At 48.2% G+C, this 27,985-nt stretch overlaps 1 protein-coding gene across 1 annotated transcript in view; it reads right to left on the reverse strand.

Annotated features, from left to right (window-relative positions):
- Window positions 1–22,944, reverse strand: part of MYO1D (myosin ID) — a 169,229-nt gene extending 146,285 nt beyond the window's left edge. Inside the window, exon 1 of the mRNA XM_036398823.2 lies at window positions 22,824–22,944. Coding sequence (XP_036254716.1) covers window positions 22,824–22,918 — 95 coding nt within the window. The 5' untranslated portion in view covers window positions 22,919–22,944. The remainder of the gene's footprint in view (window positions 1–22,823) is intronic.
- Window positions 22,945–27,985: the final 5,041 nt, after the last annotated feature.

The following is a 27,985-nucleotide window of genomic DNA, read 5'->3' on the forward strand; positions in this document are numbered from 1 at the left end:
AATACATGACAAGTATTTAGACCACATCACACTAATCTGAGCTTCCCCAAGATGAGAGCTGATGCCACATCCCAGAGTCATAAAAGCTTTAGACAGGAAAAAGACTTTAAAGCAAGTAAATTGCTGCACTGCTGGTAACATCCCCTGCTTTGTCTTAGGACTGAGAGGCTTCAAACGCTCCCTCAGGTATTGAACAGGAATGCAGGACTGTTCTTAGCTGTTAGGACAGAGGAATCTTTGTGCCAGAGCATCCCCCAGGATTGCTCCTGCCAGGAGAGCCAGGGAGGAAGGAGCAGGAGCAGGAGGGGTTGTCTGAGTGGAGCTGCAGGGAGGGCAGCACTGAGCCCCAGGACCATCCCTGTTCATGGATGTGGATGCTGGAGAGCTCAGAGGAAGCCACAGTTTATGCTCAACACAGTAGTGAAACACCACGAGAACAGTGCATCTAAATCATAAAATGGCACAAGAGGAGGAAAGGGAAGTGAGTTTCCAAAACAGGATTAGACTCCAAAGTGAAACTCAGAGTTGCACCGACAAGCACTGCCAAGCTCTGGTGTCCCAGAGTTCCACGTTTGAGGGAGAGGGACAGAATGACCCAACAGGGACCTGCCTCCTCCAGAGCCCGAGCAGGGCACCATTCCTGTGTCCCTGTGCTCAGGGGGGCCCTGCTCTGCCCCACACAGCTCCTCAGCCCAAGAGCTGCTGCTGCTGCTGCTGCTGCCACCTCTGAGAGCAGCCCAGTTTGGAGTACTGATGTGTGAACTCTTGGATGACACGCAAGAAGGCAATTTACTATCAGAAAACAAACACTGAAAATTCTGATTCTATCTCAGCTTTCCCCCTCCACAATAATATCCAATAGCCCAAGGATTCCCTAAATGGAAATGCAACTAATACAAGGCCTAAAGGTCATCTCAAAGGAAAGCTGTGTGTGACAGAACATGGCCTGTCAACCCCACACACATTATTCCTGACTGCCTCCACTGACTCCATCTAGGGCAAAGGAAAAAAAATCCAAGGAAAATGAAGTAGCTGGTTAAAGGGAATTTAAGGAGGTTCCTAATAATTCTTTTCAATATCAGGAAAACAGATTTAAAAACACCTCAGCTGTGGCTGCTGTGCCAGCAGAACCAGAGTGCCTGATTCTGTGGGCACAGCTCTGCTCAGATCCAGACAAAAAGGGTGGCAAAGGCCCCCAAAGCCTTCCCCAGGGGCTGCTCTGGGGTCAGCCCTGGCTGTGGCACCCCTTGGAGCACGTCCAGAGAAGAAGAGTTGCATGGGAGCTCCCAGCTGCAGCCACAAAGCCCCTCAGAAAACATGGACAGAGAAGGTTTTGCTGGGTGTTTTCTGATCTGCCTCAGCCACAGGCACCTGCAGGGGAAGAGGATACAGGCACCAAGGAGCCTCTGTGGGCACACCTCACCTGTGCCACTTGGAATGGATGTGCAGCCACAACACAGCCCACAGCCAGCTTCACACTGTTCCCTTGCTGAAACCACTGCTTTGAGGCCAAATAATTATATCTTACATAATGTGGCCAGCAGCCAAACTAACAAAAGCTTTCTGAGGAACAACATGCCTGAAATTAGACTTGCCTTAAGATTTTAAGTAAACTGAATGAACTCTTAAGCCATGGCAGCCTCTGGGCTGTGTCAGACGTGTGTTGTGCCTTCAGAGCCCATTAAAAAGCAAGGAATGGTGTCTGCCAGCTGCTTCTCTGCACCAGGAGCTGTAGCCACCATGTGCAGCCATAAAATGTGACTTGGAAAATTATGTGCAGATGGGCCTACAAGTTTAGCATTTACAAGTTCTCTTGATAGCCTGCATTTGCTATAGATAAAAGCAAATCACAATCTTTTCACAAATATCCTTGGCTTGAATTACTCAGAAATCTACCTTAGAGTCAACACCAATTCAGCACAAGAGCAGTGAGGAGCTGAAGCACAGACAGGCCAAAAGGAAATCAAACTACTCAGGAAAATGGAATTACATCCTGCCAGACTAACAGCTCGTCTGTGTGCAGAGATTCACTGTCTCGAATCTGTGCTGTTGAGTTTTTTAAAGGCAAACACCAGCTCAGGGTTTTTGGTGGTGTGCAGCTCCTGCCTGCTGATGCCTTTGCTTTAGCACAGGGTTGGAGGCAAACAACACCCAGTACCTGCTGCTGGCAAAGAGAGAATTGGTTGAGGAATTAATAACCACATAACCACAGCCAGTGCAGGCCACAGACATCTCAAGCAATAGCAACAAGATAGAAACAGCCATTTTTAGTCCTACCTAGCCATTGCAATCTCAAAGAGAGGTTGGAAGTTTTCTAGAGCATATAAAATTTATGTTTGGGTATGTACTTTCTGCCCTGAACAGAGCCTCAGTAAAATAAACAAACTTCCATGAAATTTATGGGTACATCAACAAAACTCGTATTGGCCAGCAAGGAGATTTAAAAAGAAAAATTCCAGCAAACGTCTCAAGTAAAAACTAAATTCCAATTCAAAATATACAGAGAAAAAAGGCTGAGAATTTGGAGCTTTTGAATAAGTAATTCACATATTGAGTGTTAGGAAAATTTTCAGAGTAATCAATCCTTCCTTATCACTGGTTTATCAAGGATCTTTTAAAGGTGGGTTATTGTCTCACTCAATCTAAAACCCAATCTTAATCCAGGGCTCTCCTAAAGAACTCTCTCAGGTGAACCCAGTTACCTATTCACCTTCAGAAAGAAGAATATTTGAAATATTCAGTCTGGCGGGCTGGTACATGAGCTCATCCTGCCCAGGCTCCCCGAGGAGATCTGGGATCATGTGCAGTGCCAGCTCCTGAGGGCTGGAAAGACAAACCTGACCCTCAGCTGTGGCTGTCCCCAATGCACTGCACAGGGACACTCCACCCCTTAGCCACAGGTGCATTGTCTGGGCCAAGAAGCAGGGGTACTTCTGCTGTTCAGTGAGGGGCTGGGAAAATGTCACCCCATATTCTGAGCTGGGTAAGAACCAGGGCACAAAGATGTGTCAAAATGGGATTTCAGGGCCGTGGTAAAGTTTGAGACTGGAGAAAGAGTTAGGGCAAACAAAATGTGATCTGAGCACTCCAGAGCAGCACTCCCTCCGTGGCAGCAGGGACTTTCTCAGTCTCCACCTGCCAAAATAAATTTGCTGCCATTTAAGGCCGTTAGATGTTTCCCTGATTAATCACTGCCCGGAGCCCGGAGCCGGCTCTGCTGCAGGAGTTACACAACGAGCCCGCCCTGCCAGGGAAGGGAAGGGCAGAGCCGAGCTTCCAGGGGTCAGAAACGCCAATCACTTGTTTGAAAAGTCTGAAAGTTTCATAGGAATAAAATGGTTCTAAAATAGTAATACAATTAGAGTAATAATAATTTGGACAAATTGAATTAGGACAATATGAGACAATAAATACAAAGAGTTACAGACAGTCCGGGTGCCTTTTTCTGGGCAGCACCAAAAAAGGACCCACGTTAACAAAGGATTAACCCTTAAAAGCAACAGCCTGTTGCATATTCATACACCTCATACACGATGTATAAATTCCATTCAAACACAGGATTCTGTCTGGTCATCATCAGCTTCTTCCTCTGAATCCTGACAGTGCCTTCGAGGCAGGAAGAAGTTCATTTCTTCTGATAATGGAGCAAGAAATTCTAATTCTCTGAAAGATTCAGGTGTCCTGTGGCTGCTATCTCACTGTGAGTCCTTTCTTTAAAAAAAGTATCCTACATAGCATCGTTTCTATTTTAACATTTTTATAACCTAAAACTATATTTAACACAGTACTTAAGAGAATTAATACAGCATCACTTTCTAACACAACACCTATAATATTCATTTGAATATTTGTGAAAAGCCAATCATAAAATACATGCATTTTTCACACGAGGGTGGAGTCAAACTCAATCCCCGGGCTTCAGAGCTCCTCCCTCCCCGGGACACCACCGCCGCTGAGACATAATAAACTTTAAGGAATTTAGAGATTTTAGAGGAGCTAAGATTTTAGTTAGAGATAAGCTTTATTGGAGTTAATTAAAATAAATGGGCAGGCCTTGATGAAGTTAAGAGTTAGTAGTTAGTAGTTAACTAATAATTGATTGCTGGTCAGTAAAATGTTTGGTTAGCTGGGTTCGTAATGAAGAATACAGAAACTGATAAATGGCTTTTGGGAACATAAGACAATTGTGGCCTCCTCTGTTCTGAAACCAATTGAAGATGGGGAATGGGAGTTCTACCAAGGGTTCATTTGTCATGTTTGCATTGAAAAGGCAGAAAGGTCAGAACGAGGAAGACTTCAGTTACTTCCTCATGTTGGGACCCCTCCCCATGAAAGGGACCACCGACCCATGTCAAGGAATAAAGCACTCATGCTTAATGAATGGCTTTTGAACTAATTACCATGGAAATGGGATGTACCAAAGTTATGAATATGCATTTGTATTTTGGGTATTCAATACCTGTACAGATAAAAGGACTCTGTGATCACCTGTAAATCACAGTGTGTATTTGGGAGTTATCCCACAATAAACAAACACTTTCTGACTCTAAACTGTTAAACAGTTTTTGTCTGTCACAGTTGGATATCACTACTAGATCAATATCCATATGGGGAATGGAATGTACCAAAGTTATGAATGTGCATTTGCATTTTGGGTATTCAATACCTGTATAGATAAAAGGACTCTGTGATCACCTGTAAATTGCAGTGTGTATTTGGGAGTTACCCCACAATAAACAAACACTTTCTAACTTTAAACTGTTGGAGAGTTTTTGTCTGTCACGGTTGGATATCAGTACTGGATCCATATCCATATTTTTTAATAAATCACCGCAATCCAGGGGAGCTGCAGCACCGCCAGGCAGGTGGGACCCTGCTAGAAACACTTCCCTGTCCAAGGAATTATTCCTGTTTCGACAGAAGGAATTTAAATTGGGAGGAATGAACCCAGTTAGGTGACCCTGTTGCTGCAGCCCTGAGGGGGCACTAAAGCATTGATAACAATCTCCTGTTAGGAAGTAATATCTGTAAATATTAGGAAGTGACTCTGTAAATGAGGGGTGGAGGGATTTAAAGCAAAAGAAGCACCATAATCAGGACAATGTCATCCTGGGAAATGCATAGCTCACACTTCTGTTTAGATCCAAGTGTTAACTGCACTCACAGAATCCATAAGTGGAGACAACTGTCTTCCATTTAACTTGTCATTTATTTCAAAAGGAATTCCGTAAACACCCACGATACAGACACAGCAAAGCAACAGCTCCTGGCTCCTGTTTAAAAAGGACCAGAGCCCGGTGGACAAAGATGTCAGCAACAAAATGCTGGAGAATAGCAAAGAATGGGGAAAGAGTGTAAAAAATGCAGCTCCAAATCTTTTCAAGATTCCAGTTGTGTAAAATTCATCACGGCAGCATTTGAGAGCTGCCACCCCAAGCCCAACTGCAGATGCTGCTACCCATGATGAAGTTTCTCCAAGAAGATCTTGCTTTGGATACGGCATGAGGAGCTTTGCCTCCCCTCTGTCTCTCTCAGAGGAGGTGGCAGTGCTAATTAGCTGGGGGACAGCTGTCCACCCCTGGTCAGAGCAGTTCTGTCTCTGGGAATCCACACAGATTCCAGGCTGGGAGCGTTTCCCCGTTCTCTCAGGCCCATCCCATCAGTTTACCACCCACAAGCCGCGCTGAGGTTTTGCAAGGCGAAACTCTCCCTGAAGTGGATGGAGATAAGGCGGCACTATCTAGGAAATGAACGCTCATTATCCAGCGGGACTGCCACGGGCTGCTGCCAGCACAGATCCACAGAAACCAGCCAGGAGCACAGGACTGGCAGCAGTCACTGAGTTGTCTTCTCAAAGGTGACCTTGGGCAATTTCCACTCCCAGTTACAAAACCAAGGCAGACTGGAGGGCAGGGGGGGAGCAAAACCATGAAGGGAAGACTTTGATATTCTTTGGTGGACAAATGGGGGAACAAACACAAACTAAAAACCACAGAGGCTACCAGAGAAAGTTCACTGACTTTCTAAACAACACACACTGGAATGGCCTGGTTTATTTTTGCTATAGGTGGATCTGGCAAACTGAGTCACCTTTGGAGGAAATCCCAAAGTGCTCCCCTACCACAGTGTGAAAAATGCATGTATTTTATGATTGGCTTTTCACAAATATTCAAATGAATATTATATGTGTTGTGTTAGAAAGTGATGCTGTATTAATTCTCTTAAGTACTGTGTTAAATACAGTTTTAGGTTATCAAAATTGTTAAAATAGAAACGATGCTGTGTAAGATACTTTTTTTAAAGAAAGGACTCACACTGAGATAGCAGCCACAGGACACCTGAATCTTTCAGAGAATTAGAATTTCTTGCTCCATTATCAGAAGAAATGAACTTCTTCCAGCCTCGAAGGCACTGTCAGGATTCAGAGGAAGAAGCTGAGACTGAGCAGACAGAATCCTGTGTTTGAATGGAATTTATGCATCATGTATGAGGTGTATGAATATGCAACAGGCTGTTGCTTTTAAGGGTTAATCCTTTGTTAACGGGGGTCCTTTTTTGGTGCTGCCAGAAAAGGCACCCGGACTGTCTGTAACTCTTTGTATTTATTGTCTCATATTGTCCTAATTCAATTTGTCCAAATTATCATTACTCTAATTGTATCACTATTTTTATAACCATTTTATTACTATGAAACTTTTAAACTTTTCAAAACAAGTGATTGGTGTTTTTCACAACTGACTACTGATACAATATTCAGTAGCCTAAACAACACTCACTGGAATGGCCTGGTTTATTTTTGCTGTAGGTGGATCTGGCAAACTGAGTCACCTTTGGAGGAAATCCCAAAGTGCTGCCCTACCACAGCCATATCTGTGCACAGAAAACAAGGAACTGAGCTCATAACCAAACAAAAGCCACCTTCAAGTTGCCACTGGTGTTGGCCAAATTTGCCAGGGAGTTAATTTCCAGCTGGGAAATGTTAAAGCAAATGTTGATTAAGATCACAGGATAGTTATATTTGGAATTAGAGGAACAAAGCACCCAAGGTATCTCCACAAGTGTGATCTAACAAATGAGTTTTCATGAGATCCCATGATATACTTAGCAAGAAAGCAAGGCAGAGCGAGACAAGATAATATCCACTTAATAGGAAATGGTTTTTATTGCTATTTTAACCTCTCTGTGATGTAATTTAAGGCAAATCTAACAAGAAAGAGAGGCCAGTTCCATTCTGCAAATGTGAAACCCCCAAAGCCAATGAGTGGCAAACACTGCAGAGGCATCCAGCAGCAGCAGAAAGTGATTAATTGAAAAGTGAGCATAATTAGAGAGTGAAGAGCACAGCAAGGCTGGCACTGGGGGGCTGTTGGGTCTCTGTGGCTCCCAGAGGAGCTGGCTGAGAGCTGGGCCCCTCAGCCCCCAAGGAAAGGAAACTCTCCCACAATTAACACGAGCAGGGCCTGGGAAGGGACGGCTGTGGGGACCTCACAGCTCCTTCCAGGGCCTGCAGGGGCCACTGGGAACCTGGAGAGGGACTCTGCCATGAACTGCAGACACAGGGCAAGGCAGAATGGGTCAAATTGGAAAAACAGAAGGTCAGATTAGATATTAGGAAGAAATTTGAGGATAATGATACACTGGAACAGGTTACCCAGGGAAATTGTGGATGCCCCAACTCTGGAATTGTTCAAGGCCAGGCTGGATGAGGCCTTGGGCAACCTGGGCCGAGTGGGAAGGGCTCCTGCCCACCGTGGGACTAAATGATCCCTTCCAACCCCTAAACATTCTGGGATAAAACAGCTCACAAAAGGTGTCCATTGAAACCTCCTGTAAGCTCTCTAACGGGACAGGCAGGAGAAGGGAGGGGATCAGTGGGAGTCGAATGCTGAGGAAGGTCTGTCCCCCCCAGGCCAGCAGGACCCCCAGTGTCACCTTGTGCCACCAGCTCCCACCCTGGAAGGCACTTGTGGATCGTGAGCAGAGAAGCAAAAGGTCCTTTTGCCAGCCAAATCAGTTCCCAGGCATGAACAGCAGCACCTGAAAGCACCCAAGGGCAGGGACATCCCCCCTGAAACCCCTCAGCTCTTGTGTGGCAATGCAGTTCCTGTGGAAGGCAATTCTGACATTCCCCACTCATAAAAATCCATCTGCTGCCATTACTTTCTCAGTGTTCATTCAAAATTTCCATGAGACTGAATGAAAACTCCATGAAAACTACTCCACTTTTCCCCTCTGAGTGAAAGATGCAACTCCAAAGTCAAAATCCTTGGTGTGGAAACTCCATGGCAGCAGAAGTTAATCCCAGACAACCCAAGGGGACAGTGGCAGCAGCAACACTGAGAAGGGATGGAAAAACAAGTCTGAGAAATAAATTTCACCACTTGTGGTTTATTCCACGTGTATCATAATAACTCTTGTTTTTTCTTAAAATACACCCTGTTAGAATAAAAAGAATACAACTGTCCTCACCCTTATTATGGGTTTTAGCTTTCATCACTGTGAAGTTGGAAACAACCACAGAATATCTGAAAGGTTTAAACATCAGAGAGCAGAACAAAACCAGGGAATGCTTGCACTTGCCAGTGCTGCTCCCTCACACTGCTCCTCTCCTGTCCTCATGGATAAATGGATGGTTTGTAGCTGATATGGCATAGGATGTTTTCCCAAGTTGCTTTCTCCTCCAATGAAAAAAAGAAACTGTTTGGCACTGGTGGCAGTGGAGGGTACAAAGAGTATCAAAACCCAGGTCAAAACACAAAGAAATCTCTGTCTTCAATGATAGAAACTTTTAGTTTGCAAAATATCCATTGCACTCTGCTACTCAGGGAATGAATCAAAGGCTCCCACTCTCCACGTGACACCCACAGAGGAGCAGATGCCACAATTGGGCAATTTTCCTACACACAAATTATTTGGGATCTGGCCATCAGTGCTATCAGTTTCCACATCAAGTCCCTCATTAGGATAAACAGAGGCTGCTCCTTTGTCTTAAACAAGTCCAGCCAGTGCATCCATATATGAAAGGCAGGAGGTGGGGATATTTTCCCCTGAAAGCTTTCCCAGATTGGTTCTGGGGCTTACCCTGCCCATCAAGACACGAGAGAATTTTGCACTTGAGGTGAAACATCCTTTGTCACAGCCCAAATGATGGGAAGGTGCTGTGGGAATTACTGCCAGCACAAGATTTGTGTCACATAACCAGGGACAGGTAAAGAGGAGCCTTCAAACAAGGCAGCAAAGGTGTCTTGATTAAAAAAACAAACAAACAAACAAAACAAAATAAAAAAAACCAACCAAAAATCCCAAAAAAACTCCCAAGAAATATCTGACTACGACTGCTTAACTGTTTGAGCTTTCCACATCCCTTGTACAACATAAACCTGACACTGACCAAGCCAGTCCTTCTGTAAGAACCTGTTCACTTATCCCTCCTGTGATTTATTGTGGATTAATAAATGTAACCCTAGATAATGATTCCTTTCATTTGGTCAAGGTGCCACAGAATGGCTTCAAAATCCATCAAGTTTACTGCATTTAACTTCTGTTATTCTCTCCTAGGTACAAGGATAATATGGGAAAGGCAGAAGGTTAAAATGCATCAGATGGAGTTGAACATTTTGAAATATTATGTCCCAATTTTACAGTTTCCATGATTCAACTACAAAGTTTACAACACAACACATTTTTGTTTGTCCACTAGAAGAAGTGATCTGTCCACCTGCACTGGATGTGCTCTAACTTTGCTAAAGAGCCTCTCAGGAAAGCAGCTGAGCAGCCAATCACCAATCAGTTGTGGATAGAACTCCTGCGAGAAGACCAAGATTGACACAAGATTTCTCCCTAAATTCAGTAGCAACACATCTGAGCTGGCCCTGCAGCCAATCACAGCCTGTGGTGAGAGCAGAGCCCCAAACCCACATCATCCCCTCAGAGCAGCCCTGGAACACTGAACCTCTTCCTGCTCCAACAGCTCATCCAGAGAGCAGCAGGTGCCACCTTGGCTGCTCCATGAGAGCACCCAAGATCCAGAAACCCAGGGGAAAAGCAGGACAGAAACAACCAGGCATCCTTTAGGTTCATGAAAGATTGGGGGTTTGAGGTTTCCTGCATGGCAGGACATGATCCATGTGGCATCTTTAAGGAGATGGGTGTCCCCCATCACTCTTTCCTGGCTTTCCCACTCCTGGAGCCAGCTGGAGCCTGGCACTGCTCCTCAGGGCACAAGCACCCATGGTTCCAGCATTCCAGGTGACAGCCACCAGCTCCCCCACCCTGCTGCAGGGACAGCACCAAAAATCAAACCAGGCAGCCAAGATATTTGGTGAAAAACAAGACTTGTTTTGACAATAAGCAGCTCCCCTTTAAGTCTCCAAAAATGTAAGTTCTTAATGGAAAACATGTTTTCTATCGACTGATTGGGAAAATGAAGCCAAATATTCCCAATCATTTCAAAACTGTTTAGGTTTCCTTCAGTTTCCCACCAAGCCCAGCTCTCAGGGTTTCAGAGCAGGTTTAGGAGCTTTACCCTTCACAAGGATCTGCTTTTCCCTGGCCTTTCCTCAGAGGGCTTTGAGTTCTGTAACCAACACGGAGTCAGAGAAGCAGCTGCCAGACCCTGGAGAGGTCTAGCTCAGGAATGTCTGCATCTTTGAAAGCCAGGATGCAGCATGGCCCAAAAAAGAAGAACAAAGAGAAGATTTCCATTGCTTGTTTTGCTGGAGACACAAATGCTGCATTTCTCAGGAGCATAAGGGAAAGGGATGCTGCTGTTTCTATCCCAGCACTGCAGCACAGGCGTGGCTGGTGTTCTCCTCACCTGGAACAGGTCACAAACCACACAGAGCAAAGCTCCTTTCTGACTGTGACACAGGCAAACTCCAAAAAGGAAACGCTGATTATCAAGCAGCACTGTCCACAAAGTCAAACATCCAACCTCAGGCTTATTTTAGAAAGGCTCCCTGGTAATTTGCCTGTGCTTTTGAAAAGCAAGGAATATGTTTTGAATTATAAGAGGTTACAGGGACATTTTTGCGGTAAATTTGGACTTTCATTTGCAAAAAAAAACCCTTCAGTGCTACAGAGATCCTTTCGGAAATAACATTTTTTTGTCATTGCTAAGCACTTTTCAACAAAGTTTAACAGCTACTGTTCCAAGGAGGTGTTTACATCCAGCTTTAAAAGAATCTGGGGTTCTTCTGGAAGCACAAGGAAAAGCAGCACAGTCTGAGAGGCAAACAAGGGAGGACATTCTCTGCAGGGTGCAGGGGCAACAATTTTTCTAAGCAAGTTCATTTGAAGACTCCAGTGCTCCAGCTCTGGAGTTCTGGGATTCTTCTGGGGCCTAAAATGGATTTACAGCTCTCTGAGCCTGTTTTCATTCGCTCCCCAGGTTTTCACACCCGGGATCAAGAAGCAGCACCACACAAAGAAGCTGGTATTGAGGAGCAGTGGAAGGCACCATTTCCTGCCTTGGAAGTTTATAAACTCCATATCCAGTTCCTTTATAAACACTGCAGGGCAGGGGAAGCCTTCAAGGAACCAGAGCTGGAGTTTTCTTTTGAAGGTGAAATTCACTTTATCATTCATTCTTGTAAAATAATCTATTTAGTAATAATCTACACCCCAGTGTAGCAATCTGAAGGACAGCAGAAGTTTGAGTGTAAACATCTCAGCCATGTGCTGTGGAGAATGAATGAAAGCTTCATTGTACCCCCGATGGCCATGGTGTGAAGGCTTTCACAGCCACTGTGGTTTTTACCCCTCCAAATGCCATGGAGGAGCTCTCCCCAAAGAAAGCTGGGCTGTTCCTGCAGTGGGAAAGGGGATTTTTTGTTTCAGGTTTGTTTTTCTTTGCTATTCATGGTGAGACAGCCTTTGCTGCCATCCAGGAGCTGTTAACAGATGGGTTCTCATTCCTGCCTGGCTGTTGAGCTCCCTGGGCAGGGAAGTGCTGGAGCTCCCTTCAGCTGCCCTGCTGTTTGTCCTGGGCACCAGAAACAAAGCCCAGGGCAATGATGAAGGCACTGATGCTGTAATGGGAGGCAGATACTGAAAGGGAACCTTTTCTGAAAGTTTCAGCTGGTGCCTCAAAGCATAATTCATGTAAGGAGTAGCCATGCACAACTGCTCTGCATCAGAATGGGACAGAAAACCTTCTTGTTAGGGGCCCCAGAATAAAGGGATTTATTCAAAGGCTGTCAGAACTTCCAGTGAAACACGGCTTGAGTTGGCTTGATGTGGATAAAGATTCAGAGGCAAGGGCAAAAATCCTTTGTGCCTGGAGATGGAGCTAAGCCAGCACCCCAAAGAGCACACCAGCCCAGCAGCACACCCCACCCCACATACTGCAGAGTCCTGCCACAAATCTCCAGTTTCCATTCCAGGGAGATGCAATGAGCCTTCAGGCTTCCCAAGTTACATCAACCTTAAACAGGAACATATCAAGGTACTCTGATCAGAGAATTTTCTACCTGAACAACCTCCAGCAGGATAACATTGGGGCAGGCTCTGTCCAGACCCAAGAGGAAAAGAATTCCAACAGGCTGGGATCCAGATGGAGCCAGGAAATGACTTGAGCAGATGAACACAATAATCAGTGAGTGCAGCACCCCCAACCATGGCACACTTTGTGTGGGCTCCATAAATGACACAGGGAAGGAGGAGGCAGTGTCTTTGCTGGAAGTTATTTGGTGTTTCTTGCATGCCAAAAGGAGCAACTGCAGGAAAAGCACAGGAATGGTGGTCAGGAAGCTCTCAAACAGACATGGCACAGATCAGTGCTGCTGGAGAAACTGTAAACACAGGGAGGAGATGAGCTGTGCTCTGAGCTGGTGAAGGAGATGGAGCTGAGAGCAAAAGCAACCTTTGGAGATAACTCTGAACAAGCTCTGTGGGAAAGGGGGTTTGCCAAGGAGAAGGAATGAGCACAAAAATCAGTGTGAGGTGAGTCTGGGCAAGACTGGGCTCTGTGCATGGCTCAGGCTTGGGCCTGACCCACCACAGGGGTATGAATACCAACACCTGACTTGGGCTGCAAAGGCCCAGGAAGGACCAAGCCCAAGAGCACAGGTGGAACAAGGGAACTGCTGTCCAAAGGAGCTCACTCAGCCCAGCCCCAGGGAACTCCACTGACAGCCAGGGCAAGGCTGGGGAGATCAGCCCAGGATCAGGGGGACACTGGGGAGCTGAAGGGACAGCAGCAGCAAGGGGGAGGCCAGCAGAGCTGCTCAGCTGCACACAGAAGGGACTGAAAGGGGAGAGAGGAGTCACCCATGGTGACCTGGAGGGTACTGCAGGTACAGAAATATGGGAAGCTGGCAGGAGAAGGGAAGGTCAGGTGGGACAGCACTTCTTGGAGGGACAGTGGGAGCCAAAGCCATGCCAGAGTAGAGCAAAAGCCATCCAAGGTTGAGAAATGACACCATGGCAGGTCCCTGGCTGCCCAGGGACACAGAACTGCTTGAATGCCATATTTTCACCCAATGGTACATTTTTCTGGAAATAAAGCTCTGGGTCAGAGCAGCCCAGCAGCCACACAGAAACTCCTCTGAAGTGTTGCTGGGTAAGTGGCAGCAGAGGGCAGATCACTGCCAACTTCTAAACCCAGAAGGGAAGGTCAGCAGCAGCCCAGCAGGAAACATGGGCTGCAAAATGCTCCAGCAGGACAGGACAGAGCTGATGAACAAACACTCCAGGACTGTTTTCAAGGAGAAATTTTGAAGTGTGCACAGAAAAATGCTCAGAAACTGTTGGGGGCAGAATGGAAAATACCACCACCACCAAGAATTAGAGCAGGAGCAGGTTTGTTATGCCCCAGTCAGTTCTGCTGCTGAACCTGAGAGGTTGAGCCCTCAGTGATGACAGAGTTGGGTCCTCTGGCTTATCAGTAACAACTCTTTTATTTAAAAGGTCTTTCAAGACATCCCCCTGCTCCTTCCTCAGCTGGGCCCTGACAGGAGAGTATCTGCTGTCCACCTGAACCACCACCAAAGGAACTGCTCTGGGTGCTGCTGTCACACACACAACTCAGAGACCAGAACAACCTCATTCCTAGCCAGAGACAGAAGGTATCTCAGGAACAGTTTAATGGCTTAGATTTGAAGAAAAGTGAAGTATTTTCAAAAAAGTTAAGTCTATCTAATGCCCCTTTTTCACTCTCAAAGACAGAACAGCCTCACAGCCAGACTGTTCTTTCAGAACTTGAAAACACAACTGAACACTTTTACACCTGGTCTAATACAGGAACATCAGCATGTGACAGCAGCACTGGGAGCTGAGACCTCATCACATCTCACCAGAAAAGCCCTTAAAGAAACAAATCCTCTTTACAAATTGTAATTTTGTTTCAGAGAACTGGAAATGAGCATTTGCCACCAGAGGACACACAGCTCCCCATATTTCACACTTACAGGCAAAACTATGTGCAGACATCTGTGTCCCTCTCCTCCTCTCAGAATTCCTTCATTCCATTAAAAGATGCAATCATGACCCAGGGATGCAGAGAGAGATGATGTAACTCCAAACACCTCATGAGATCTGCATCTTTAAAGGAATTCAAGTAAATATCCCTAAGTTCAAGTGGTGTCAAAGCCTGCTCAGCCAGAAGAAATGCAAAGAGTCAAAGCAATGCAAGGGCTCAGTGAGTGTTAGATCAGTAAAGCACCTGGAGAGGCAGATTTTTGAACAGAAGTCAATGCAAAGGGCTCTTGACTAAAGGAGGCCATGAGACTCGTTGGAAGTATTAGCAAATATTTACTGGAGGAGTTTAGCAGATCTTGGAGTCAGCCTTCAGCTGGTGATGACAAATCACTTCAGCTAAGATGATGCAGGTCACACAAACCACCTCAAACATGGGGTAGCCAAAAACCAGAACAGGATTCCACTTGACAGCATCCCAAACAGATGCCCTGCAACTCTGAGGAGCTTCAGGACACACAGCACTTCATCAGAATCTAGAAAAGCATTGCAGAATAAGGATGAAAGCCAAAAGGCTGCTGAGGAATTCCTAAATTACCAGCTGACTTTTGTAGATGTACTTTGTGTAAACAGCAGGAAAAAAGACTTTTAAAAATGCAAGAAAGAGCATTTTCTCTGGAGCTAATCCCTCATTGTTCTGGTTACTTCACTGATTCTGTCAGGTTTTTGTTTCACAGCTGATGCCACGTGCCAGGGATGTCCCTCCCCAGGTGTGGGATCTCAGCGCATCGTTCCCGATGTCCAGAGATGCCAGGAGAATCCTTGGGGGTCTCGAAAATCCTGGAATGTTGCCAGAAGTGTCTGGTGGCTTGATTTTGATCCATCCACAGAAGTAACAAGAGTTTGAGGACAAGAGAATCACTTTAGAGTAAAAGGTGTAAAAGGGACACATTTAGAGGGTGAAATATAGACTTTAAGGTTTTTGGTACAGGGGGGTTATGGAGACAAGATGGAGGGATCAGGGCGTGTCTTGTCCTTCTTCTTCCTTCTTCTTGTCTTCCATCTCCTGTGGTGATGTTGGCACTTGGGGATTGGTTCATGGTGAAGGTGCACTTGCTAACATGGGTGAAAAGCATTGGGAAATAAAGGTAAATATCATGTACGTAGATTTTAGTATAAAAAGACATGACCGCCCCGTGGGTGGGCAGAGAGTGCCTGTGACTGCTTGCAGATCAGACCTCTGTTGGGCAGACAGAAAATTTTGTAGATAAGAAACAATAAACAATCAGAAGACTGAAAAGCTGAAGAGTCCAGACTCGTCCTTTGAAACGCGTGCCACCCAAGAACCACCCTACCCGTGTCGGGGCAGAGACAGACAGACAGACAGACAGCTGGACCCGACACCCAGGCTGCTGCTTCCTACCCACAATTAAATGTTGGTACCTGTGCTCTGGCAGGACCAGAGGCAGCAGCAGCAGCTCTGGGGCACAGCATCAGCAGCCTCAGAGTTTAGAAGTACAAGGCACCCTGATCTCATTGATAAATCTGACCTCGTGTTTTATTCAACTCCCAGGTGCTAAAATGATTCCACACTCCCCACCCAGCTGCTATAAAAAGACTCCTGTAAAACTTCCCTTGAGGAGGCTTTCATCAGGCAGGGAGGGCAGGTGTGCTAAGGAAGGCCCAGTGACACCAGATAAACTCAGCACTTATGGAGGGAAAACAAAGCCCAGGCTGGACAGCACCTGATGGAAAGCCTCGGAATTCATGGGAATTGCAGCCAGGAGTGCCAGAGCACCCCTGCAGCAGCTCCAGGTGTCCATGGGCTGAAGAGTGGGGTTACTTCCCCTGTGGAGCCAGAAGCTGCCTGCATTCTCCCTGTGCTGCTCCTCTGGTTGGGATTTGCTTTTTAAGTGAGATCCATGGCCTCTTCCACCTCTGAGGATCAGCCTGGCCCCAGGCCAAGCTCAGAAGTCAAATTTTGATGGACTAAGGGGAATTTTCATTCCATTCATTCCAAACTGTGACACGAGGCGGCTTCTGCAGGTTGAGCAACTCTGAGGAAGCCAAAAGGGCTGATGAGACTCCACTGCTGCTGGCCTGAGCAGAGGAAGGAGGGTCCTGCAGCACCCAGAGGCAGGTGCCCCTCTCCAGGGAGGGAGAAAGCAGCCTCTCCCCAGCAGCTCTTTAATCCAACACCACATGAACAATTCAAATATTCATGACTATTTAGAATGAGGAAATTAAAATGGCTTAAAGGCATGAAAAGCTTGTTTATGAAGCATGAATATTTCATTAGCAAAAACACAAATGAAACCAAGCATTCACATAATATTTCTCTGCTGGGATTAAATACAGTTTATTACCTCATGGGAAACCAAACCTCTCCCACCACAAGTTCAACCCCAAATATGAATGTTTAAGATGGAGCTCAAAAGATAAAGAAGTCAGTGTAAAAATATCAGTGTAATACAGACAGCACCCTCCACTCCAAAGCTGCAACTGAGGCCCAGCAGGGGAAGAACAGAAAGGGTGTGGTACTGAGCAAGATCAAATGGACCCACAGCTGGGCTAAGAACTGATCCTAATGGATCATAGGGACACCCATTTCCTGAAGATGGAGACAAATTAAAGCATTTGTTCAACCCCAGAACTGGGGCTTGCTTTTCCAGACCTGAGAAAGGAAAGGAAAACAACCCAGTGTGCAGGTCTGGGGGACACTGAATGGTAGAGCAGGAGTTTGGTCTTTCAGAACTTGAAGTATGTCCTGGAAGTGTCCTAGGCCAGGGACTTGAAGAACCTGCTCCAGTGGAAGGGACATGGGGTGGAACCCAATGAATATTAGGGTCCCTTCCAACCCCAACTATTCTGTGATTTTAGGATCCTAAAGAATGGCCTCAAGTCACCACATCCAGAAAAACAACAGGGGTTTTCTGACAAGGCCCAAAAGGTACAACCTCCACACAACAACCTCAAGAAAACCCCTTTGAGATATCCCTCTGCAGCACTTAAATCCCAATTCCCCATTCAGTTTGCTCCAACCTTTTTCTAGGACTCCAGCCCTGCCTGCAAAGCAAACACTTCCCTCAGCACCAAATACTTTCAGCACATTCTCAGGAGAACCTGATTTTCAGCATTGATTCTTGATGCCAAAACTATTAATAATCATAGCAAATATTATCCATGTTTCAAATGGCCCTGCAGTAAATACAGACCTAGACCTGTTGCCTTAATCTGAAAATGCTGGGGTTTGTGACATGGTTGAGAAACATTACAAAAGCCACTTTGGTGTGTTTTAAGTGAAAACAGGACTGTGTTTTTATGAAATGCTGCTTTAAGAGGCCAGAGGTCACCACGTGCACAGGGAGACAACTGCAAGGATCATTAACCCATAGATCTTTGTACCACTCAGGCTCAGGTGGGCTGGCATGACCAGGCACTGAGTAGCAAGTACAGCTTTCCACAGCTGCTTCCATGCTGGAAGTACTGAAAAGAACAGGAAAACAACCCCAAATTCATTTTACAATCATTACACATCACCAGGTGCTCTCACTGCCTTCCCTTCACACATCCTTGAATTCTTTAATAACAGTGACACAGATCTGTTGTGTTCCAGAGGGGATCTGCACAATGCTCATGAAAAACGAGCAACTCACCAGAACTCAGTGGAGGATGAGTCAGGGAGCACCTGCTCACACAAACACCATGAGCACACAGCTCACATCAGACCACCCCAAGCTCGGCACTAATTGTCTGCTTTTCCCTGCATTCCCGGGTGCTTTCCCACTGCCAGTGGCTCAGAGGTGCTGGGTTTGCCCCAGCAGGGTCCCCAGAGGATCCCAGGGCCTGGCACAGAGGGGCTGGGTCACACCTGCCTGTCCTGGCACACACCTGAGACCCGGGAGGAGGAGCTGCTCTGCAGTGGCTGCCAAAGGAATCCCCAAGGCTGCACAACAGATCATTCAAGAACTCCCTCCTGGCATTCCACAGATCCCACTTTTAATGCTCTGAGGTTTGATTTGTTTGTCAAGGCAAATGCAAGCTGGACAGAACAGTGAGTGGTCTTTGCAGTGGAAGAAAATCACAAGAAATCATCTGATAAAGCAGAATATTTCACACTTCTGAAAAATAAGCTTCCTTACAAGGAAGCAAATTAAAAATGATAACTTTCACTATGGCATGAAGAAAATGAGGTGGTGGAGTTTCCTGTTTCTCTTACTCAATAGTTTCATCTACACCACAATTTCTGCAAGAGCTGAGCAGCTCTGGCCACACCAACACTCCCTTTCCACAAGCACCATCCCAGCCCACCTGCCATGGAACAGCCATGGTCATGCTGAATCCAAAGCAGTGAAATAGAGAGTTTTAGCAAGTCCAGAGCATTCTCCCACCAATTGCAGGTAACACTTGACTACAGATAAATACCTGAGAGTTGCCAGACACAAAAGGATTCCCTATTTTAAGGAGTGCTTCAATTAATCTGATGTCCTAGGATTAGAATTGCCAATTACTCCTGCAGCAGTGCAGAGATGAGCAGGCACTCATTGAAGGGATGATGGGCAATGGCTGACACTCAAATCCAGCTGTTTTAATAATTCTGATTGATGAGAGTTTCAGAAACAATTGTCTGTTACAAATTTGGATGTTATTATAAAGAAACAAAGCTACTGAGTTCACACAGATCATTTCCATAGTCCTGCTTTTCTTTCTAAAAAATTATTCTGATGACTAAGAATCACAACCAGACACTGGGATACAGCACACTCAGGACTAAGGAATTCAAGGACAGGATGACTTTTATTTACAATAAAGGGTGACATGCAGTGACTGCTGGGTGTCCCAAGAAACATGCATTAAGTAGCTGTAAGACACAGCCACAAAAAGGTACTGACACAGTGATATCCCTGCTGAGTCACCACTCAAACCTACAAATAACTGGGCATGAGCACTGGGGCTGGGAAATGAGGCAGTGAATTCACACTGCATCCACCCACCTACCCAGGCAACTCATCCAGCCCATGTCAGCACCCCTGAATTCAAAGACTACACAAATGAAAAGTGCAGCTTCACCATTCCTCTTTTTCCCACTAGAGACATCCTTGGGGAAATATCCTTGCATGCACTGAAACTGGTATGATTTCAATTCCACCCACATCTGGGCTCACTTGGGAACTAAATCCAGCACAGCCCGTCTTGGGTCAGCCAGTGACCCTGAACAAAAATAGCTCGGGCAGAAAGAAAACGGGACTGGGTGGAGCCCATCCAAGTGTAAACTGCAGGGACAGAGGAGCAGCAGCTCCTTCCCCTGCTCAGCACGAAGGGGACTCTGCCATCACCACAGTGACACAGCCAACTCCTGAGCAGGTCCTGAGCTGGGGCTCACACAGCTTCCTGTGTGTCAGAGCAAGAATCAAGCACCCTCTTGTTGGGGAAGATGGAACAGGAAAGCCTTATAAATATGATTGTCTGGCAAAAGATTTTGAGAATATGGAAACTATAAGTGAGATTGCAGTGAAAGCAAACTTTGAGATCCCTCAGTTACTGAACAACTGGAAAACAATGGTGTGGCCACTGAAGGTGATCCCCTTTGGATGGAACAACACCCTCTGCTTGCAGACAGGCCCAAGGGGCAGAGCAGACCCTGCCAGCTTGGCAGAAGGGGCCCAAAGAGGAGTTTTAGGGTTTAAAATGTAACCCAGTATGGTTATGTAATGATTCTTATAGGCTGTATGGAAATGCTGTAGGATTTGTATCTTGGACTGGATTGGTGAGTGAGAATTAGAATATTCAACACAGAAGATTTATTGTATTGGAATGGGAACCTCACTCTCTTGCCCTTTTTACTCTCTCACCCTTTTACGCTCTGACGCTTTTACTCTCTTACCTTTTTTACTCCCTTACTCTCTCACCCTCTCATCCTCTCTCCCCCTCTCTTCTCTCAGCCCTGCTCTGAGCTGTGCCTGGCAGCTCCCAGCAGGGCCCTGCACCCAGGCCCTTTGCAATGAACCCCAAGTTCCAGCCCTGGCTGCAGAGATCTCTCATCTCCGTCAGTCCTGACTGTCCTACCCCCAATGCTCCTACACCCTCTCCAGAGCAGGAAAATGTGAGCAGCAGGTGTTGCCTGAGTGCTGTAATTTTGTCTAATTTTGTGTAATTTTGTCTAACCCAGCAGCAGGGCTGGGGTGGCAGCCCAGGGCCACAACACAGCACCCAAAGCCCCACAGAGCTCAGCAGCTTCCCTGAAAGGCCACACTTCTGGGAAACTCACATCAGCTTCCCCAAATGTCCCAGCACAGACAGCCCTGGAGGCAGGGGATGACAGCACCAAGATTAGAAAAAACAACAGAATCAATCAGCTTTTGACAAAAGCTTGCTCTGCCCACAGCACAGACAGCAGATGACACTGAAGATCAGGCAGAGCTCACAGCCAGGTGAGAAGAACTCAAGTCTGAACTGTTGTCAGAGGATGAGCCTGGGTTTGGGCAGGTTTGACCAAAGCACTGAAGTTAAACGAGGCCTCCAAGGTACATCACACACAGCAGGGATGTCCTGGCAACACCCTCAGGCACCACCAGCAACAGCTCAGAGAAAGAAAATAAACTAAGTTGGACATTTATTGTAAGGATCCAGGACTGCTGGCTTGTTCTTCTCATCCCTTCATACAAAATTAGCAAAGTCTGCCCCTGCAAGGCACCTCTCAATGGATTCCTAAAGGCAACCAACAGGCCACGTTGGTTTTAAAGTTATAAATCCATTTCCAATGCTTCATTTAGGTTTCTAGTACACATTAACCAAAGAGTAAAACCCCAAGAACAAACTGTGACTCACAAGTTTGCTGCTAATTACAAAGATAATGCTTGCAAACCAATTTCTAATACCATTACAATGTCATGGAGTGTACAAATGAGAAACAAATTTAAACTTTTAGACACACTGCAAAATTAATTTAGATCTGAAATCACGTTCAAAGCTCAACCATTCTCATTATGATTTTCTTACATTCAAACATCAACGCCCTCTCTGCCTAAACAGAAATCCAAAATATACAAGGAAAAAAGCATAAGGTCTTGCTGGTTGTTATTACACCCCACAGGATCTGAGCCCTCACCCTGCAGCATCTCAGGGCACAGGGAGAGCTGTGTAGCACAGAAATTCCCAAGCACTCAGTGCCTGAAGCAGTCAGGTCTCAAAACCTCCACATTTCATCAGAGGAGGCAACAATTGTGTGAAAAAGCTTCATTTTCTCCTTCCACAATAGTTTGAAGGCTGCTGAGGGAGCTTAGCCCACCTCCCATCTATTGCCAGAGCCACTCTCAGGTGCATCCAACAACACCAGGGGCCCAACAAGTGCCTGATTCCAATACCCACCAGAACACAAGTGGCAGGACAGGAACAGGCACAAAAACCTGAGCAGAACAGGGCAGGGACACAAGCCAGCAAGTCACATCTTTATCCCAAAGGTTTCTCTTTGGCGATTATCAAATCCTTGCACAAGCAGGGGTGTAAGAGTTTATCAGGAGGAGCTCCCATGAATGTTTTATAACGGAAAGTGAAAAGCAGCCACAGACTTAGGGTCCCCTGGCTGTCCTCTATCAGTGCTGCCCAGGATTTAGTTGTGCTTGAGAGGGAACAGGCAGGAAAATGTGGATCTTTCCCATTTACAAGGGAAATAAAACCATAAAGATCACGAAATGTTAGCACAGCAAATCTACACCAGCGAGCGGCTGCAATGCCCCCATGGGATGGAGCAACCTTGGACTTGGTGACTTTTATTGCTCTTTTTCTTTCTCTCCAAAGCAACTTTGGAGCATAGGCGAGAAACCCGACAGAGGGGAGAGGGACAGGGTGCCCAGAGCAGCTGGGGCTGCCCCTGGATCCCTGGCAGTGCCCAAGGCCAGGTTGGACACTGGGGCTGGGAGCAGCCTGGGACAGTGGAAGGTGTCCCTGCCATGGCAGGGGTGGCACTGGACGGGCTTTAAGGTCCCTCCCCAACCCAACCCACCCTGTGTTTCTGTGATATAGGGGAAGATCAACAACACGCTGTCTAAAAGTAAAGTCCTTAAGGTCCCTTCGCTCCTAAACCATTCCACGGTCCCATGAGGGAGGTGGGCACTGAGGCAGGTGGCTCCGAGGGAGATTTTCCAGAGGGGGGACTCAGAGCCCCCGCAGCCTCCAGGGCTTGGTGCACCCTGAGCACCCTCACTTTTACCAGGCTCTTTAATTTCTTAGGAAAATCCACACTTTTGCGCGGGTTTGCTCAGTCAGGGAGGGGCAGCAGGCGGAGGAGGCTCAGGGAAGGGTCTCGGTTCCCTCTCCCCCCCTCACACTCCATCCCAAGCGGGCCGGTGTGAGGGGGAGACCCGCCGAGCGCCGGGGCGGAGGGGCCGCGCCGCCCGCCCCTCACTCACCGCAGCCGGAGGTTCGCCATGAACTCGGGCATGGTGACGGCGTCCATCAGCACGAAGTCGGCTTTGCCGAACTCCAAACTCTCCTGCTCTGCCATGGCGGCCACTGGGACGGCCGGGACCGGGCCGGGGGGCCGAGCTAGGAGCGGGACGGGACGGGACGGGACGGGACGGGACAGGACAGGACCCGGTCAGAATCGCTCCCGCCGCTGCCCGGCCGGGGTGTGTGGGTGTCACCTGCGGCGGGGCGGGGCCGCGGCCCTGAGGCGGCTCCGTGAGGCGGCTCCGAGCGGCGCCCCCTGGCGGCCACAGAGGGAACGGAGCTGCCCGGGCGGGGCGGGGCGGGAGCGCCCTCTGGCGGCGGGTGCTGCGCGCTGCAGGCGGGGATCGCGGCACGGCGGGGATTGGGACCACCGGGGCCACCGGGACCACCGGGAACGGGCACCGGGACCCGCGGGACAGAGGAACCGGGACCCCCGGATGGACAATGTGGCCCCTGGAGCAGGGGCTGCGCTGCCCAGGGTGTCCCCCCCACAGCCCAGTATTGGGTTCTTCGCACCCCCTGCCAGGACAGGGGGCAGATCCTGTGCCCAGGTAACCCCACCCAGGGCCCCACCCTGCAGGGTCAGGATCTGCCCCCCCCAGACCCTGCTCACTCTGGTGCTTGGTGAAACCCTGGAAACCCTCCCCAAATATTGCAGAATAAAGCACACAAAATATCCCTCCGGATCCAGCACTGAGGCCAATTACATTAATGATACTAAATAAGGCAATGGGGCTGGGGGGACCTGGGAGCAAACACAGCCTCACCTAAAAGAATTTTGGGCAAGAATGGCTGGTTTGAGTGTAGGAAACAGGGTACAGGTGTGAGGCCATCCCTGTCCTTGTCTCCATCCCTATCTCCATCTCCATCCCCACCCTGGAGCTCCTGGGTCCCCTCCCCTCCCAGCTGCAGGCAATGATCCCCCCTGGTTAAAGGCAGCAGATCCCAGCTCCCTCCCTGCTCCTGGGGGTGAACGAGGCTGGAGGAGCTCTCAGAGGTGAGCTGGGAAGAAAAAAAAAAAAAAAAAAAAAAAAAAATCATAAAATGCTTTACTTGTGCTTTGTTTTCTGGTGTGTTTAGCTTTGTAGAGGGGGTGGTTTCTGACTTTGTTTATTCAATGTGCTGAATGGCTTTGGTGTTATTATAAATGCCCAATTTGCCTGATGCTGATTCTTGCCCTGGCAAGGACAGGGTGGGGGCAGCAGTGTGTTCAGCCCCTGCCTGGCTCTCTCAGCAGAGGTTTTGCAGCCACAGGAGGTGTGTGTGAGCCCAGAGCTGAGCGATGGAGCCAGCACCCCCTGCCCTCCACGGCCCCCTGGGTCCTGGTGCCCTCCCCGAGCCCCCGAGGGCAGCAGAGGGATGTGCCTGGCAGAGCCTGCGCTGCCTCCGCCGCCACACGCAGAAGAAGAAAGTGGCTTATTCAGCCCATATCTGCAAGCTCCTGAACCAGGTGAGTCCCCGCTGGGCTGGGGTGCAGCTCCTGCTCCCTGAGTTCCTGCTGATAACCCCTGTGTCCCAGGCTGGGTGGTGTCTCCATCCCTAGTGCTGGGGGAATGTTTGGATTTGATCTTGATGGTGTCACCATCCCTGGAGGGGTTTAAAAGATGTGTGGATGAGGTGGGTTAGTGGTGCCCTTGGTAGTGCTGGGGGAATGTTTGGATTTGACCTTTGTGTTTTCCCAACCTGAATGATTCCGTGATCCCAAGCTGGGGCTGGGCTGTGCCTGCTGTGCTGATGCTGTTGGTTGCTCTCCCCACAGACGTGTTCCACGGGGGATTCTTGCCTGGTGGCTTCCCTGCTGGCCTGGCTGGGCAGTCCCCAGCTCCTCGGGGAGGTGGCCCTGGAGGCCTCCAGGCTGTCCCGCTATGGCAGGAGGAGCCACCTCGGCCACCGTGAGGTGCTGCTGGCCACGAAGCTGGTGCTGCTGCGTGAGCTCCACAAGCCTCCCCCGGGATCCTGAGCCGTGAGCTGAGGCAGGATGGCACAGTCTTTGTAGTATTTTAATGTGGTTTTGGTAAATAAAGTGTTTTTGGCATTGTTTAATGGAGTCTCCTCCCTGGGCTGGCACTGCCAGGTGTTGGGCTGGGCACCTGTGTGCCCCAGGACTGGGTGGTCACACACACCTGCCCCAAGAAACACCCACGGCCTCTTGGCTCTGCCCTCGGGGGGCTGTTGGGCAGCTGGGTGCATCTTTGCACCCTATTTGGCCAAGAAAAGCAGAAGGAGGAAAGGTGGATGTTATTCCAAGCCCTGAGGGAGTGCCAGCCTTGGAGGCAGCAGCATTCCTGGTGATGCTGTGCCAGCACCTGGCACTGAGTGATCTGTGACCGTGTTCACAGGGGTCTGAGGATGAGGGAGAGATGAGGATCTGACTCCATGTTTCAGAAGGCTTGATTTATTATTTTATTATATATATAATATTATAACTATACTAAAAGAATAGAAGAAAGGATTTTATCAGAAGGTTAGCTAAGAATAGAAGAAGGAAGAATGAATAACAAAGGCTTGTGGCTTGGACAGTGAGTCTGAGCCAGCTGACTGTGACTGGCCATTAATTAGAAACAACCACATGAGCCCAATCCCAGCTGCACCTGTTGCATTCCACAGCAGCAGATAACCATTGGTTACATTTTGTTCCTGAGGCCTCTCAGCTTCTCAGGAGGAAAAATCCTAAGGAAAGGGTTTTCCATAAAAGATGTCTGTGACAGACCCATTTTGTTTCCAGGCCCTCCACGGAGCCCCTGCACACACCAGTCCTGGGGATGTCTCTGGGCTCTCCAGCTTCCTGCCTTCAGCTCCAAATCCTGCCACGGGCAGGTACCTGGCAGTGCCCAGCTATCTGCCTTCCCAGAGAGGGTTCTCAGTGCTAGTCAAGTGCCAACAGCTCCTGGCAGCACTGGGACACCCTCCCCTGGGGCAGCTTCCTGGCTGCTGAGTGTTCCAGGCTGGGACAGGGATGGATCCTTCCACCGGGATTGGGCCTTGTAACCCTGGCATGAGCTGAAGGCTCCTTCAGAGGGAGGTGATGGCAGCTCTGCCCACCCTGCACAGGCTCCCTCCCTTGGTGGGCACCACTGGGCTTTGGGGGGACTTTCTGAACTGTGTGGTGGCACAGGGACACTCCAGTGACACCCACACGGGTACTGGGGGTCACTGGTGGGCAGTAGCTCCTGTTGGTAGCTCTGGCTGTGTCCCCAGCTGCTCCTGTTTGCTCTCTCCACTCTCCTGGGTGCACCAAGACCCGTGCAGTGCTTGGACTGTCACAGACACATTCTATGGAAAATCCTTTCCTTAGGATTTTTCCTCCTGAGAAGCTGAGAGGCCTCAGGAACAAAATGTAACCAATGGTTATCTGCTGCTGTGGAATGCACCAGGTGCATCTGGGATTGGCCTCATGTGGTTGTTTCTAATTAATGGCCAATCACAGTCAGCTGGCTTGGACTCTGTCCGAGCCACAAGCCTTTGTTATCATTCCTACTTTTTCAATTCTTAGCCAGCCTTCTGATGAAATCCTTTCTTCTATTCTTTTAGAATAGTTTTAATATAATATATATCATAAAATAATGAATCAGCCTTCTGAGACGTGGAGTCAGATCCTCATCTCTCCCCTCATCCTCAGACCCCTGTGAACACCATCACAGAGGAGCTTCAGCTCAGTGCCTCTTCTGGCAGCCCTGACTCTTTGAGTTGTTTAGGATTGGCTCAAATCTATGGATTAGGGGCCAAATCCTATAGGGAAGTCCAAGCCTTTGTAGAAATAAGAGCTGTGGCTGAACCTGGGGACACACCCAGGCTCCTGCCAAGGCTGTTTTTACTTCCAGCATTCCTGGCTGGGCTCTGTTCAACCTTCCCCAAAAGCTCAGGGAGGGGAAGGGGAGGGTTCCACACCCTCTGATACATCTGGTTGGGAGCTTCATCATCCTGTTGGTGTTTTCTCTTGTGCTACAGCAAGAAAAAACCAAGAAGAGCATTCATTCAGTGCTTCTTGTCCCTGCATTCAGACTGGAGCTATTGCCATCTTCCTTTCTCTTCTTTATTTCTTATTTGGAGCCCCAGCTGCTGCTGGGAGGGTGACATGTGGAGCTGCTCTGTCTGGCTTCTTAACCCCTGCAGTAATTGTGTGTGGGATCATTGCCTGGAAGGGAAACTGAGCCTGGAGCCATCACCAGCTCCCAGGGGAAGCAGCTGGAGCAGAGGAGATGATGGGGGAGATCACCAGGGGAGGTTCCTGCCCATGGCAGGAGATCTGGGGCTATCAATGAACCTTTTCCTACCCAAAACTTGTAGCTCAACTGGGCTCTGCAGAGGCAAAACATTGGCTGGCACAGGGTGCCCAGAGCAGCGGGGGCTGCCCTGAATCCCTGGAAGTGTCAAAGGCCAGGTGGGATGGGGCTTGGGGATGGTGGAAGATGTCCCTGCCCATGGCAGGGCTGGGACTGGGTGGGCTTTAAAGGCCCTTTCACCCCAAATCCTGCTGGGGTTCTGTGGTGTCTCAGGTGCATCTGTTTGCTCTTACTTCACCTCACCACTGACTCAGTGGACCCTGAGCTCTCTGGAATCTGTTCTTCAGGATCTTTATTTGGTCTTTTTGTCCTGTTTATCTTGTCTTTCCTTCCCCACACAACCCCTGCATCTCCCCTTTATTTTGTCCTGATAGTCCTACTGATTTTGGGATTGAGAGTTCTTGGGTAAGACACATCCTGTTCCCAGGGCAGGGGGAGTCCCCATCCTTGGGAGGATTAGGAAGCCCTGAGGATGTGGCACTTGGGGACGTGGGTCAGCAGTGGCCTTGGCAGTGCCATGGAGAAGGGTTGGACCTGATGATCTCAGAGGGGTTTTGCAATCTAAATGTTATAAATGGGGATCTGAAGCACAAGATGAATCAAGTGACCTCTCAAAAGATTTTCTAGAGTCCCGTTTGGGGGAAGAGGGAAATCTGCTGCCACAGGGTTGGTGGAGCACAAATCCCATGGGCAGCCCCTGGAACAGCCAGGGACAGGCAGGGGCCCCTGTGCCAGACCCCACAAAAGTCTGTATTTATTGTTTCTTTAACACTTGCCCTTTCTGATCACCATTTCAGCTTCCTCCTCCAACCTATGGGAACACCTGGATGCAAATCCTG

Source organism: Molothrus ater, chromosome 27 (assembly GCF_012460135.2).
Source record: "Molothrus ater isolate BHLD 08-10-18 breed brown headed cowbird chromosome 27, BPBGC_Mater_1.1, whole genome shotgun sequence".
NCBI classification, from domain to species: Eukaryota; Metazoa; Chordata; class Aves; order Passeriformes; family Icteridae; genus Molothrus; species Molothrus ater.